This window comes from Hylaeus anthracinus, unplaced genomic scaffold (assembly GCF_026225885.1).
Source record: "Hylaeus anthracinus isolate JK02 unplaced genomic scaffold, UHH_iyHylAnth1.0_haploid 11980, whole genome shotgun sequence".
Taxonomy (NCBI): Eukaryota; Metazoa; Arthropoda; class Insecta; order Hymenoptera; family Colletidae; genus Hylaeus; species Hylaeus anthracinus.
In genome coordinates this window covers 776882-794429 of record NW_026534328.1, presented here as the reverse complement: position 1 = coordinate 794429, position 17548 = coordinate 776882, and the positions used below count along the sequence as shown (strand labels likewise).

Here is a 17548-nt window from a genome sequence, read left to right as displayed (position 1 = left end):
CAACAACAGCTTGGTTTCTTTGTAAAAGTGCGATCTATACGTAAACTTCATATAAGAAACTAGACATAATTTGACAATTGCTATTTTTCCATGGCGATGGAAGAAATATTCGTGTTCTATTTTAGCATAAAAAATCAAAGTTTCTCATATATATTGCCTCGTAACACTTAAACTATTGAACTGATTGAAAAATAATGTAAAAAACAACTGTTGGAAATTCGATTACCTTTAAAATAGCGTCTTGCACGACTCAATCGGAGGTTTCTAACTCGAGATATGGCCTAAAATGTGAACGTATGTCAGAAAAAAATTAAAAAAAAATTCAAAAATTCATATAAAAAAAACTTATCCAAAGAAAAATTTTTTCTTGCGATTTTCGAGTTTAGTAAGCCAAAATACATAAGAAAAAGATTGTGGCATGGAATGTACATTTTTTTTTTTTGTAAAGTGGTGTTATTATATCAACGTTTTTGCGTTTGGTTAGAATTTACAATTTTACTATGCTATAAGGAAAATTTCTTGCTTTTGTTAAAATAGAATGAATATCCATCTTACTTTATCCAAAAGTGTAATCAAAAAGTGTCTACCGAAACGTTGATTAGAATTAATAGTAATAGTATAAATTAGAAAATTAATAGTTATAGTAAGCTACTTAATATTGTAAGGATATTTATTTAGAGGTTCGGCGAAAACTGTCAAAATTCCAAGATAACACACAATATATCAGACAAAATCAAATCGCAATACAAATAGAATGACTAATCAATAAATTACTAACACAAATTGATAAACATAACTGACAACTATAAAACATACAAACATACCTAGTGGTTTAAATATAAACATTCATCCAACATTCACATTATAATACATTACAATATGGCCCAAATAAATATTCCTAATATTCCTGACGTTTCAATTTTTTATTCCAAAAATTTTCGAAGTACTTCTTTGGAAACCTGCCAGTGTTTTCCAAGGATTTTTTTGAGGAGAAACATTTACTTTTGTTCGAAATACATTTGGGTAGAGCGTAAATCACGCAGAGCCGACAACTCTATGACAGCTACTTAAACCTTGCGGTTTCCCATAGGACTATTTGGTCAGATTAGCCCCGGTAAGTGTGCTCTAATCCTGTTAAAATGTTTGCCAACAGGGAGGCTGGAAGCACATTCGAATTGTCCTCCTCTTATGTCGATATACACGATGTTCGTTTATATTTGCGCAGCTTGGTCAAACATTGGAGTGTGCCTTTTAGTAACCCCGACGCCTCTGGCAAAAAGAGGGCACTATGTTATGGGGATTATATTTAACGCGCATTGAACGGGACCTATTGTGATTATACATTTTACTAGAAACTCGAAGTAAAATTATTTTAAGAGTAAAAGAACTCGGTAATCCAAATATACATCAAGAATAAATCGAATATAAAAGATTTTCCAAGGCTTCAGGATTCTGATATAATAAAACACAAATGGTACGGAAAATATATTGAAATTTTGTTTTTTTAGATGGACTTATTTTACGTCGCATCTACAGCATGGTAATTAGCGACGAATTCGATTGGGTTTCTGATTAATTAACGATGCTATATACTTCCGTAAAGTTTGGTGTCCTTGAGGTAATTGATGGTATTTTGTACATGTTTCTGGGATATTAGTGCTGTTTCTGGGTTTAGGTTGTAGTTCCTTCTTTGTAGTTCAAATCTTCTGTATTCGTACAGTAGGCTTCAGCGGTAAAAATAGTGGTAGTTTTAGGTAGGGTTTGTTTTATATCGGTGTTTTCAGTGATGACAGCATATCCCACTCCATTCTCCGTTTTGGATGCATTAGTAAAGATTTTATTGTGGTTCGTGAAGTTGTAATCCAGTTCAAGAAATTTAAATTTGTGTTCTATTAGAATTTTTTGGTTTTTTGGAATAATCTGCCAATTTTGTATTAGTTTTAGGAGGCTTTATGGTCCCGGAAGCTATATGAAATTTTTATTTTGAATTGAAGTTCACATGATTACAACTAAACATGGTTGATGATTATGTTTAAGTGTTCATTATAGGCACCGCTAATAGGCATACTTTATTACAACAAAATTTTAAAGCCTCTTTTGAAATGTTTTTTAAGTTGCAAATTATTTGATAATCTCAAGTAACTATCTTTACCCCCAACATTTTCGAAGTACCTATCGACGTTCGATACTTCAATGTTTACACAGGTAACAATTAACAAGGGGACTTGATGAAATTGTTTAGGATTATTTTACAACACTAATAAATATTGTGTGCAAAATGATTTTTATCAACGCCTGCTTGTTTTCGAGAAAATAAAATAAAATCTGTTATAAAGAATATCTGTTCTAAGGAATAGATGCCGTAGAATAAGCTTAGAAAATTCTTATAAAACACCTTTTAATTGTTTGTGACCTATAATCATGTTAAATATATTCCTTCCTCGTACTTTTCAGGTATTTATATATATACTACGTTTAAAAATTACGATATTAAACAAAATAGATATCAATTAGTCCAGTAAAATACATTTTGAAATTTTGATTGTTTGCAGTTTTTCCAGTTACCCCAAACCATAAACCAAGATCATTCACGTTTTTCATGTTATATGCCAACTTAATCTATAATATTTTTAGTTTAAGATAACACTGCCTTCTTCTCAACTTTCGTAAATACCTTAAACCAATAACCCAAAATTCGAAAAGTGCGGAGCTATCAAAAATTTTTGTATACAGAGTTACAATTTACAGCACAATACGGCACAAACGTAGCACAATGTAGCACACTTTAAAAAAAATCAAAAATTCGAAAAGTGCTGGGCTAACTTCACACATCGACTTAAGCCCGAATGTCAAGTGGTTTGCACATCCCTAGTAAACACAATACATGTGAATATACACGTGAATCACATGATTAAAATTACGGACAAGTACAGCTCTAAATACAAATACATAAATTTCAACATTTTCGCAACTCTTTAAATATTTATTACAAATTTAATATAAATACATATGAATTTTTACATTTTCACAACTTCTCTGAACATGTATGACAAATGCAATACAAACTAATAAAATATTTTTTCTCGAAAAATAAACTTATTGGACGATTTCAATGAAGGAATGTAGTCCAGTCTAGTTAAACATTTAAAATAAAAAAGTACTTTATAGCAGTTACTTTGTATAATTTATACATTTCAATTTGTTCATTACACTCAACAGTTCAAATACCATTTGTTGTTTAGTATCAACTAGTAGGTATCATATTTTCAAATGCCTATGTAATTAAAGACATTTTTGAATGAAATAGTATTAGTATACTTAAAAATATCATTACATTATTTGTATTATTATTAGTAGACTGCCAATTTTTATGCATTTATAGGAAATTTGAATGTGCAATAAACTACAAAATGCATAGAGCATGCAAATATTGAAAGTAAAGTTCATATTTAAAGATCAGCAATCTAATTATGAGCTATTATTAAAAATGAAATGAAGTGTATAAACTATGTAATGAATTACGAATGAAATATATAAACTATGCAAAGAAACTGCTACATAGTACATTTTTATTTCAAATGTTTAACTAGACTGGACTACATTCCTTCATTGAAATCGTCTAATAAGTTTATTTTTTCAGGAAAATACATTATATTACTTTACAGTACATTTGATATAATTATTAATATAAATATTCAATTTCAAAAAAAGTTACAAAAATGTAAAAATTCATATATGTATATTTACATCCAGAATTGCGAGTACTTGAGATTTCCTTCTTGTAAATACATTCACGTGATTCACGATGTGACGTGTATTTAATCGCATGAATAAATTTTCTCGCGTACCTAAATTTCCGTAAAAAATCGAAGACTCTACCAGAACTGCTTCAGCAAATCAGAGTAGCTCGCAATTCTACTAGATTCCATCATAATACCAATAACAGATTAATTGTAATCGCATTTGATAGATTTCAATCAACCATTCTACACCGAGTAGCTTCCAATAGCCGTCCATGGCATTTGTAACAGGCGTCGGTTAGTCTGGCACATTTGTGGGATGCCGGATGTTCATGGATAGGCTACCTAATAATGGTGGTACAGTCAGATCACCGACAATGAGCTCGGCTGGGCGCGAGATCAAATTTTACCCCATTTTACCCCATTTTGTCCCTCGAGAAAAAAGGTGGAAAAATCCCTAAAAAAAAAGTGAACCCCTAACCGATTCTAACCCCTACGTACTTTTTTTTTTCACATTTTCGGAAACGATCGAATTATGCCGCCCACTTCTCGTTCACCCTCTTTTCAATTCTCTTTTTTTTTCCTTCGTTCGGTGATTTTGAAACGGAAGATCGCACGGCTGCTTGCCATTTGGCATTGTATGATGGTTTCGTGTCATCAGTCATTTTCTTCGGGGTGACCGACAATAATACGGCATAATAGAAACGGGCATAATGCCAGTGGTCTTATTGGCTGACATGAAGTCGAGAATTTTATTATGACACATCGCTCGACACGTAATTCCTCGTGCGTACGGCGCTTTATGATGTATAAATTAACGTTGTCCCCCAAAACGACACGCAGCCAGGTCTCGTGATACGCGTCGAGAGGAAAAAGGGAAGAACATTATACATAGATTTTCCATTGAAACCGAGAAGACTTCGAGCAAGGACCCTCCGAACCTGAGAATCTTATTTCCCTGTGTGCATATGCTTATTTAACAGCGTGGCATATTGGCCGCGGGGTACCCATGATTTTATTATGAACTCTGACGAATGTAAATACAATACAGCTCGTGTTATAGCGTTCTAATCATTTCTTGTCGCGCGATATGTTTGCAAAGGACATTGGACGCATTTATTAAAATCACTTTCTGCTGTTTCCCACGAGGGGACCTTACGGACCTAACGTCACGGATCTTGATGAAATTTTTCTTGGGTTATTCCATAACAATGATGAATATTGTGTAGAACAGCATTTTTGTCAATGCCTTTTCGTTTCTGAGGAAAAAAATGAAATGATTTACAAGCGGCTGATATGCAGGGTGGCCCACGCAATTGTTTCAAGTCATAAATCCGTTATTTTTGCATTTACGAAAAAATGGCAAAGGAAAAAGGATAAATGGTTCAAAGAGCACTACATCTGTAGGTCTTTAAATTTTTTTTAGATGCAGTAGTACATGTGCAATTAACAATTGTATCATTTCTTTAAATAGAAATGCATATTTTTTTTTTACACAGATCGATTCTTCTGTTCATTCTACGTAAAAAATGATTAGAGTACCATCGTAAAAAAATTATTAGATCTCAAGATATTTTCAAAAAATGTCTTTATTGAAGAAGATGCTCAAACGCTTCATGATTAGTAAGGTAAACACGCTTGTAAAGGTAAACACCCTTTCGACATTGTTATCATAACAGAAACTGATTTGTACGATTAAGCATTTCATCATTCAGTAGCAATTCACGTATCGTAACTCGAGTACGAAAACTAAGAATTTGAAAAAGTGTAACTGTATTTTACTAAATACAAGAAACTGTATTTTACTAACAGTGAGAAATAAGATATGTACGACACTTTTGTGTTGTGTGATGCAGATAATTTAAACTCAGTCACACAAAAAATAAAAAAACCTTATCAGAGATGTTTAAAATGTAATGAAGAAGCGTTGGAGCATCTTCTTCAATGAAGACGTTTTTTGAATATATTTTTGCCATGGTATCTTAATCATTTTTTACGTAGAATGAACAGAAGAATCGATCTGTGTAAACAAGAATATGCATTTTTATTTAAAAAAATGATACAATTGTTAATTGCACATGTACTACTGCATCTAAAAAAAATTTAAAGACCTACAGATGTAGTGCTCTTTGAACCATTTATCTTTTTCCTTTGCCATTTTTTCGTAAATGCAAAAATAACGGATTTATGACTTGAAACAATTGCGTATTCAAACCCTGTATTCAATATGGAAAGAAATTAACAAAAACTTCACTAGCTATGGTCAAACTTCTTTTTTGTTTCATTATAGTTTTTAATTTGATTAAATTTTGATTGAAGTATAAGAACATCTGAATATATTTTTTATTATAATTGTTTCATATTTCCAGTACAGAAAATACAATTTGTTTGTATTTTCAGGAAAAACTGATTTAGGGAGTAAGAGTTAATTTAAATAAATTTCTTGAATATGCAATAGAGGGTACGAATACTTATGGGACTGGCTGTATCTACTGAAACTAGATGATTTATGATTTTTAAAAGAAAGAAGTTAATTAAAATACATTTTAAATCCCATCGTACGTTCGTTTGATTACCGAGTTATGCTAAAAAGAACACAATTCTATTGATACACGAATTATTAATTGCGGCTTTTATCGAGAAAAGTTTGAGAACATTCAGCCATTCTTTCACCGTAATAATTGGGAAAACGTCCTCTTTGGCACACATACGTTGTTATACAGAGATATAACTGTCTCGCATGGGCGTATATAGTAATAATAACGAGCCAACTCCAGTGCTCCCTTTTGTGCTTCCTCTATTGAGGAGGAACAGTCAGAGGAACGACGCCGACACGTGAACGGACAAGAATCGCCCAGTAGTGTATATTGTAAAGGTATTCGAGGCAATTAATCCGCAATATGACTACAGTACAAAGAAATATAAAATTTCGTGAAATGTAATAAAGTTGATCCTAATATCTGTAAATAAAAATTAATGATGAACGTGAATTTTAAAATAGTTTGTTGTCACGCGAGGACCCAAAATAAAATGGTTGAAATTGCTTTAAAAATTATTTTAGAAATTGTTCTTTTGCCAATTTTAAGAATTTCGAATACAGGGTGATCTACGTGACTTCTAAACTTCTATGCGTTGCATGAAAAAACTTTTTATACAGAAGTTCCATGATTTTAAGGAGCACATTATGTAGTGTATATGTTCCTTTTATAGGTTGTAGTGTTTTTGAGATTTCAAGGTCAGCTTTGTTATCTTACATGGATTGCTATATTTTTTATGTCAATTTATCGAAGAACATATAATTTTGAGTAAAAAAAGATTAACTTTTATTACCTCTAAATCTAACAGTTAATGAATAAATTTGTTTCGTATGCTTACCGCAATCGTCTATCATCATTAAGTAACGTAAGTGTTTGGAATCGAATCCATTGAAATTGATACAATATTACAATCTATTAACGATCAAAGATATTGCACACTGAATTGTTTTTCCACTGTGCGTAATGCATGCTTCACAAATTCGTTGTTTCATATTTTCTGGGATTGTTGATGGTTTACGGTATATCATGTTTTTTAGTGTACCCCATAGAAAATACATAATCTAGCGGCGTAAGGTCCGGTGAACGTAGCGCCCACGAAACTTCTCCACTACGACCATTTCAATTCATCGATTGCAAAATTGTCTGTTCAGTATTTGTCTTCCTAGATGTGCGTAGTGAGCAGAGCAGTAACCATGGTGAAACCAGATTTATGTATGGACATATAATGGTATATTTTCCAATAAACTTGGTAAAATGTCCCTTAAACTCGAGTCTAAAACCTTCAATTGCATCGCACAAGATACCATATTAAAGGTAATCGAATCTCCAATAATTGCTTCTCACATTGTTTTCCAATCGGTTCAGTAGTTTAAGTGTTGTGAACCAAAATATATGAGAAACTTCGTTTTTTTGGGATAAAGTAAAAGACAAAAATTTTTTCTCTCGCCTAGCAAAACTAGAAACTGTCAAATTATGTCCAGTTTCTTATTGTTTACGTATAGATCGCACTTTTACGAAGAAAACAGGCTTTTGGGGAAAAAAATCTATGGATAAATACCGAAGATATGAACAATTGAGTAAAAGGTACAAAAATTCTAATTTTACTCTGTTTTCGTATTTTCCTCCTATTTATATAGAAAACGTTTATTTAACTCATTTCGTTCACTTTTATTATCGAATGTCAATATTATATGAGAAGATTAACAATAATTTTGCCCGTAGTTAATTAGTAATTAACCATGTAGTAATTTTAGTATTGCTATTCTTATATTTTCTCACTGCTAATTTTGTGCCGCGTCTAATCATTTCATGGAATCGATCGGAAATTTACAAAATGAGTGTCGAGTTGTGAGTTTCATATTGTTACAGCGTCGGCATATAAAACAGCATACAACCTTTTTTCATTGTGATTTTCGTGTTTAGCAGGCCAAAATACGAGATGTGATCAAAAAGTAAGGTGACTTTTTGAATTTTGCGGGATACCTACAGTCGATTTTCGTTTTCTTTTTTTTCTTATGTTGCTGCATTCGTTGCTGCACGCGCTGGCACAAGTGTATTATATCTGAGGGGGACTACTTTGAAGGGGACAATATAAATATTGAAGAATAAATAAATATTTGTTGATAAGAATAAAAAGTCACCTTACTTTTTGATCACACCTCGTACATAAGAAAAAAATAATGGCATTGAATGTACATAAAAATTGTTTTATTTTTTAAACTAGTGTAATTAAAGCCTTCGTGTATCTTGAACAAAAGAACCTACTCTCATCCAGGATTTGTATTCAAATTGGAATATTTCTAATACAACGCTCCGTCTAAACTATAATAACAACGAGTCGTAACGATAGTCAAATCATGGCACTTCCACTTAGTAGGTACAAAGTACGGTAGGTTTTCCCAACTCTCGCAGCATCGCTAATGTTACATCTAGGGCTCTTTGTATCGGCAATAAAAAGTTTCCGCGACATTAGCTATCTTGTCTCTATTTGACTTGGCTACCTGGCGCGCACGGAAGCAGGTTATGCAAATACGCGGGATCCAAAATATGCGACCGCTCTGTTATTCGTCCTCTTTCGTTTTAATTACGGAATTATGCGAAGGGAGTCCCCGAAACGAGAGCGCGGACTGTTTATTGCGAATACCCTCGAAAGAACACCGGGGACCTTAATTGTTCAATCGAGCGTATCATGGACAAAGAACTATCCATTCTTCGTGACGCGCTGTGATCTTTTCATTGCGGATAATTAATGTAACGGGAACGGTGTAATTGCGCGTTGATACGCGTCGCACATCTGCACTACGACATTGTCACTAATGTGCCCTTGTAGATTTGTCAAAACTGTGCATAAGTATCCAACGCGCTCGATGAAACATATTTTATGTATTCGTATTTATCAAGTCTCTTCAGTTTGTTGTTAGTAAAGTAAAGGGAAGAAAGGGTTCATCCTTATTAACAAATGGTAAAAAGAAGGTAAATTCACTTGCAATCTACATCTACAGTACATCTACAGTGTGCAATGATCATTATGGTGCATTTTTGGTACATTACACAATTTACTTTTTAGATTTTTACTGCTAAAAACAGACTATAAATTTTGATTTTGCTTATATAGTTGATTTCATCATTATTATTGTACAGTGTACTCCACGAAATTAGATAAAAATAGTAGGCCAGGCAAGGGATTCTCAGATCATCAAGACCCATACTTTCTCTCCCGCAGGCTTTCACATAATTTGTCAATTTTAAAACTCTTACGATATGAGTACATTTTCATTGTATTGCGTTTTAAATTATTTCTAAGGTCATTCATCGACACCGATACCTTTCCTCTCATAAGTTTTCAGATAATTTGTCAGTTTAAAACTCTGACAATATAAGTACACTTTCATTATTTTGCGTTTTAAAATAATTCTTATTCATCGAAACGACCTTGCCTGGCCACGCCAAGCATTTGACTTCCAGGCCGCGGACATCTAGGCGAATTTTTAAACAGCCTCAGTTTGTGGATGATACACTATTTAGCTTCTTCATTTCACCGCCAAAGTGTGGAGCAGTCACTTTCCATGAATTGTCATTAAGATCTGAACGTCCGTACTGTTGAACACAGCATTTTAGCTGCGCATAGTTGGAAACCACCGAATTTTACATTGTGTTGTACAATGTCGCCTTTGCACTTTGCTGGAAAGTATCTTTATGTACTGGCAGCTCATTTCGATTTCACATCATTTTCGACTTTCTTGTAGTTTTTAATTAATGTGGATCTTCTATTTTTTTGTAATTTTGGAAAGGACTTTCATGTACTGGCAGCTCATTTCGATTTCACATCTTTCTCTACTTTCTTGTAGTTCTTATGGGGATCTTTTATTTTTCTATGATAAATCCTTGAGTCCTCCACTTTTTCATGTACTTGGCGTAATTTTTTTACTTTTTTGAAGTTTAGCAAGTTACAAGTCAAAACTTGCATTTGCACCAAGAGGGAAGTCTTTTAAGTACACGATTAATACTCGATTTATGCGCTGTTATATTGAAGTAACTCCAATTTTTACGCTCCATCCCTTAAGGGACTTCCCTCTTGGTGCAAATGCAAGTTTTATCTCGTAACTTGCTAATATTACTAACTAAACAGTTTATTATAAAAGGTAACAGTGTTTTCATGTACTATATGATATACATTAATGTATAAATAATATATGCTAATAATTGTATGTACACACACGCGCACACAGGGCGCGCACACACACACACTAGGACTAGATTGATTAAGCAAACGTCAACGACTTGCAAAATTGAAATAAGGAAGCACAAAACTTAAAATCATCTAAATAATAACACTTAATTCGAGTATTTGTCGTGGATAATTGAATAATGTCATTTTATTAATGTTAATAAGTCCGGAGACAAAATTTATATTTGCACCAGAAAGAAAATTAGCAAGTTACGATACGAAACTTGCATTTGCACGAAGAGGGAAGTCCCTTAAGGGATGAAGCGCAAAAATCAAAATTGTTCTTGTACGATAGTGCATAATTAGCGCATAAATCTTGCATGTTTTTCTGTCAATGTTGCTTATCATTAATATGTGGGGGGCTTACTGGCAACCTACTCAGCCCCCCAACTTAAATCAATTTTTTTTGCATTAAACGGAGCGAGCGCAAAACTTTTTTCTTACGGATTTGAAGAGCGCATAAATAGTGCATTATTATGCAATTTTTTCCTTAAATTTTATTTAAGTGGGTGGGAGCTAGCTAGGCAGAGGTTTACAATTTTATTTTACCAATATTAGTGTACAGTATATTGTACAAAATTAGATATAAATAGTATAAATTCAGGGGCAAATTTAATATTTATTATATTTTAAAAATGAGGCCACCATATGAAACTTGTATTACACTTAAATAAATCTATGTTAATAAAAGAAGAATGATGTAAATATATTTGTAAAGGAGTACTAAATATTAAATTCCGCTCTGAATTTATACTATTTTTATCTAATTTCGTGGAGTACACTGTACAATAATAATGATGAAATCAACTATATGAGCAAAATCAAAATTTATAGTCTTGTTTTTAGCAGCAAAAATCTAAAAAGTAAATTGTGTAATGTACCAGAAATGCACCATAATGATCTTTGCACAGTACTGTAGATAGATTGCTAGCAAATTCACCTTTTCATTATTTGATTATGAAGTTACCCTTTTTTCCCTTTTAATTGAGTAGGAACAAACTGAGAAAACGTGAATAACACGAATACCTAAAATTAAAACAATCATGTTATTAAAGTAAAGGAGAGAAGAAAGGGTTTACCTTTATTAACAAATGATAGAAAGAACCTAAATTCATTTGCAATCCACCTGTGTACTTAATTAAACGTGTACTAGCAACACGAATTACGCGGGTCCCCTGCGCACGTTGCCCTGAGGACCAAAGAAACATTGTTTTTTGAGAAAAAGCGAGGAAACCCGCGCACGGATTTTGTTCATGGGAGAAAAGACGATCGTCTTGAGAGTTTGTTCAATTGCATCGTGTGTCGGAATGACGGTATATCGTGCTCGTATACAAACGGCATCGCTACAACATACCCGATAGAAAGGTTACGGACACAGAAGCGTTCTTGGACCTTATACAGCAAAGCTATGCCGTGCAACGCGAGTTGGTTGGTTCCATTTGAGTCAGGGTATCGAGGTGTCAATAGCAGCTGCTATGCTACACACAAGACCCCTGACTACGGCACCCCCTTGTTGTATTCACTTCATTTCTTCACCCTTATCTACAGCTCGGACCTGGAAACCAGAGGCATATTCATGTCCAGACGGTAAACGAGCTTGAAAGGTGTCTGGAATTTTTGTGACCTCTCTATATATATTCTTTTCTGTACCACTATCCTGTATTTCATAAATATGAGACATGTTTGTATAAAAGGTTGTGTGATTAGCTCTTCATTAGATACCTTAAGAAAATAATACGTGTTTTTCCAGTAACGAGATCAATGAATCGGAAAAATTCTGTTTATCTGAGCACGAATATTAACGGTTTTTAATCAACACTTGAATCTTATAGTTAGCTATTTTAGACTGCGTATATTTATGCAGCTATAACAACTGTAAATATACAAAAATATACGGGAACGTGTTCAAAGGTGTAGATAAAAAATTAAAATACATGTTACAACATTTAGAAGACTAAACATATGTTTATGAAGCATATGCTTCATTTCACGTTTCTGTCCTCCATCTGTGTACGCACCAGGCGTAAATTTTATTCGAGCAAATTTACTCGAAATGAAAATAAGAAATAACACTTACTTGAAAATAAAAATAATATCGATTCATTTGTAGTAACAATTATTCCAAATAACGAATTATTTCATAATAATATTTCAAATAATTTATTTTAAAAATGCCCAGTAGCCTTCCAATGAAAAATAGGATACAAAATAAAAAAATAAAACTGTGTTTTGAAGAAATTTACCTAGACATTTTATGAAACTTTGTTAATTTCGATACTGTAATTATTGAAATATGTCAAAATTAAATATCATTTCATACTCGGTACGATCGATTTGATAATTGTATATTTCAGATTGTTTATAATAAGTGTTGTTAGTTTGTTTTATAATATCATTGATTTGCTGCTCCTTGCCAGATATATTTTGCATATATATTTGGATAATACGGAAACTGGAAACTATAGGTTTTATTCCTGGTGAAAAAAATGTAAATGAACTTTAGAAAAGAATGTAGGATTTTTTACAGTATCGCAAACTTTCTAATATCTTAAATAACGAGGGCGTTCAAGGACTAATAAGTGTGCCGGAACAATGTTGGTCTAAATTTAAATACGCACCGATTACTTCGTGTGACATAGAGCGATCGTTCACCTCGTATAAATTAATTTTGACAGACAAACGCCACCAACTAACACCATTAAATTTGGAAAAAATGCTCGTAATTTATTGTCACGCGAATTATATTAGGTTGTCCCAAAAGTTTCTTTCGCTTTATTAATAAGTAATACATGCAGAATATTTTATGTTTTATGTTACATTACTGTATTGTGCACTATTCATTTTGCTCCATTACTGTTACAACATGAATATATATGAAATTAGATTGTCTATTTATATAAACACGACCACATAAAATAATTAAGTGCAACTCGCGAAAGAAACTTTCGGAACAGCCTAATAATATACCAGAATAATTGTGAAAAGTATTTTGTATATGTCTACATAGTGAATATTCTGTAACATACTAATATATTATTTATTATACTACATTTTATTCAAATTGTTCGTGCATAATTTGCATATTTTTCGTGGATATTTTGGATATTTTTCATGCATACTCTGCATATGCATGTTACATATTTATCGTGCATAAACTTCCGCAGTCTACTAATAAATAAATTGCTTTACTTTTGTAGATGTCGTTTACAAAATTACCCCTCGAGTTGAAACTCGAGCACGGTAAATAAAATGAAATCGTGTAATAATGCGATCCAATTAGATATCAGCGATCGTGTATGTACTACAGTTGATTAGGTACCACGATGAATGGGGCGGCGCTAGGAAGGGGTGCGTCCAATATGCAAGTAAGTCACTCCATTCGGACGCGATAAAATGCGCTTCCTCGCGGATGCAGTCTCGCACGCTTGCAAGGTGGGTGGGCCCCCCCCCCCCCCCCCCGTTGTTTTTAAGCGTCGGTGACTAATTGGTGATGTCGCGGCCAGGCGTTGAGACACACCCCTCTCTCACTCTCGTCCTCTTTTGGTACTCACCCTCTCGACCGTGCACCGACGACCCTCTTCTCGTTGCCTCTTCTCCGAGCAGCCGCCCCCACCTTCCCTTTCTCCTGGCTTCCTCCCACTCACAACGGTGGTGTATTAAGGCTGGACCGTCACCTGTCAAGTGTTAAATGTGCCATTTTTGAAAAGGCTGATATTCGAAGAACAATCGACACATGAAATTTAAACATGCCATCGCGATTTATCAACCCTTAGCTAGTGTTGTACGTCTCCAGAGACTGTAGTATTAGGTTATTGCATATTAAATGTCCAATTATTCAAACTCGGTAAGTTATTTTCATTTTACTACGTCATTGTGGTGGCAGATGTTACTTCAGATACATCGATTTGAAGAGTGAAATTTGTTACTTTCAAAACGCTATTCTTTTGTTCTAAAAACAATGTTCGTATAGCATGTTCAATAACTGAAGAGAACCAAGAGAACCATAAAAAAGAAATATTAAAGCAATAAGTATTCGCACAACTATTTAATTGTTAAAACTTCATTAAACAAAAAGAAATTTACATTTATAGGAAATATGCGCCGATTTGACAACAAAAGCGTGATTAAAAAAATGTGATTTTTTGGGGATCTGTTAATAAAGCATTTGCGGGTCCGAATCCGTGAACGGTGTTGACGTGGGGTTACGCGTTCACCCTGCACATAGGCCTGAAGTTAGAAGCGAGTTTTTACAAAAATTGACATTTTCGAATTTTATTGCCATTCACGCGGGAAAAAGACATGAAAACTGTGCCGCGCCGATGCCCTGGACTGTTGGACATATGATCCACGCAACGAAACAACGTTCCAACCCTTACACTTGGAGGTGGGCCACCCCTACCTCTGCCCCCCTCCCTTCAGCTCTGGGAGCAGTTTTCGAAACGGGACCATTTCGGCATTCATCCTTAACGTATCAGGAACAAACATGGTGAATTTTATCGCCCTCTGATGTGTGGAAGTGCTCCGTTACGAAGGGAGTTGAAAATTTGCGAGCTGTTCCACCCCCCCAAAGGGTGCCTATGGGGTTCACGGTATGGGTGATAGCATTTTCTGGATCAGGGGAGTCCAGAGAATGCATTGAGCTCAAAATCGAGACTGTCGTCCAAAAATTGTGGATTTTAGGGGGGCGTGGGGTGTTGTGAGGGGTGGGTTTGTCCGAGAGCAATTTTAAGGAGTGCATTTTGTAGGAGGCATCAAACAGAGTCGCCTCAAAGGTTTTTTTGATTTTTTCACCATCTTCCGTCGCCCCTGGACCCTTCTAAAGTGCCGTTTTTCTGCATTACCCCTTTAAGGGGGGTGAATTAACCCTTTATCATCAACTCTCGTCAATGCAACTTTGCACACACCCAGAGGACACTTCAAAACTAAACCTCACGAAGTTTCCCGAAGATCGGTTGAAGACTCTCGGAGTTATGACGTTTTAAAATAGTGTCTCGTTTTTTTTTTACGGCTAGTGTATATGCAAAATAAAATATATTCTTATTTAGGTTCCATTTTTGTAGGCACGTTCACGAAGATTTTATTTTGCAAAAAGATCTGCAATCTAATTATTAGTTATTCGGAGTGGGATCTTCTTCAATTCCTCTATTAGAGCCTTTCTTAAAAGTACTTGCTGGAAATTTGATGTTTTCTAATTCGTACGGAGCAATAAACTAATGTGTTTACGTTACAAACTCTACTATAAATGGTTCGTCATAAAAATCGTACAGATACTTATTGCTTCTATACTTTTACCCACTTTTCGCATTTTTTTGTTAATTTCAAAAATTATATTAACTAGTACATGTTATTTGGACTATATCTATCTTAGAGACTTCCGAGAATATGTAAAATATCATTGATTATAAAAAAAGAAGTTAAGAAACTACAATTTCGCACAAAAGTTTTTTTGTAAATTGATGGGTGTACGAATACATTCTAGTCCCACCGTACATTCACGAATGTTAGCGATGCCTTCCCTATTTATTTAAAGTGTTAAGGATACATTAGATGCCATATTACACTACTAAGTTTTGCTAAATAATTATGAACTTATATCCTTTCCGTACATTTTTAACTTAACGTAACTCCCACTAGTGGTGCGAATTACAATTTATTATGCATTCATTCTCTTTTTCTTTTCTTTTCTAAAATCTAATTACAAGTCTCTCTTTCTTTTTCTGTATATCTTCACATATCGTTTTTCACATTACAACATATTTTGTTATTTTGCACACTTATATTACTGTTATATAAGTTATATAAGTTACTTATATTGCACACTTCATATTACTGTTTAATAAAATCGCGTCTAATGTTTTTCTTTTTCAATTCCCCACTTTTTTTCCTTACCTACACGTTAGTTTATCCTAATAAATTGTTCCATAATTAGAGAGACTTATATTAAGATCCCCCTCAATTAATGACAAACTATATAATTCATCTATAAGTTTGTGTTAGCGATGGCTTCCAAGAAATTTCTGTACGTACAACAGTATTCAACGACTTCTTTTTACACGACCATAACCACACCGCGTTCTCCCCTCCTCTCATATCGTCGAACGTGTACACACATTAGTGGCAGATTTGGATCGTTTGCCCGCAGCTCCGGCGGATCGTGATTCGGCATCGAAAGCATTGTGCGTGGTTTACGAAGGGTCCTACTTACAACCGTCTAGAATGTAATCGGTGGTAGATTAAATGCAGACAGCGATTTCCACTTGCATACAGCTCGTCGGACCATACACTTGGTGGCACGCGACCGATCCATAGAAATCCTTTATAGACCTGGCGTGCGGGTGACATTTCTGGACGAGTGTTTCTGACTGCCGAGCGACATACATACGCGAAGACAGATAGCAACTATAATACCGTACGTTTGACCTTCCCATGAAACATCTCGTCCCGTGGGCCCTTCAAGATACTCCAAACGGTACATCGATCGACCTATTATCGCGACGTGTTACTTGTAATACGGCGCAGATGATTCTTCGGTCCTCGTCGACGTGATCGAGGTTACTGGTGGATTGAAATTTGAAGAGGGGCGGGGGCAAATGTATCTCGTTCTGATTCTATTATACGAATTGGTTGGGAGCCTTGAAAATTTGATTTTAGATTTTTATGTATTTGTACAGTTCAGAGATATAGAGATAGGTATACATATAGACAAAAATATCGTGGGAGTTGATTAGAGTTCTTGGAAATTAGTTTTTAGGTTTTACCTATTGAATAAGATAGGTTAAGGATAGGTATAAGATAGAGTTAAGTAAGATATAGGCGACATGCATAAGGATTTGGAATTAAGAATAGGTTAAGTAAAGTGTGTAATTTGGCAATGTTGAAAGGAGATTGTATGTAGAAGCGGGGGTCATGTAACCCTTAGGGGAGCATTAAATAAATACATAGATACATATATCTATACAGATAGATTTATTCATTTAGAAATATAGAAATTGATTCAGACAGATAAATGTATACAGACGGAAATATAGAGATAGACTTATACA

The 17548-nt window shown here is 34.2% G+C and overlaps 1 protein-coding gene across 1 annotated transcript in view; it reads right to left on the bottom strand.

The window, feature by feature from the left end:
- The window catches only part of LOC128885254 (chymotrypsin-1-like), a 50022-nt gene that overhangs the window by 30483 nt on the left and 1991 nt on the right, over positions 1–17548 (bottom strand). Inside the window, exon 2 of the mRNA XM_054139207.1 lies at positions 14057–14179. Within this exon, the coding sequence (XP_053995182.1) occupies positions 14057–14179 (123 nt within the window). The remainder of the gene's footprint in view (positions 1–14056; positions 14180–17548) is intronic.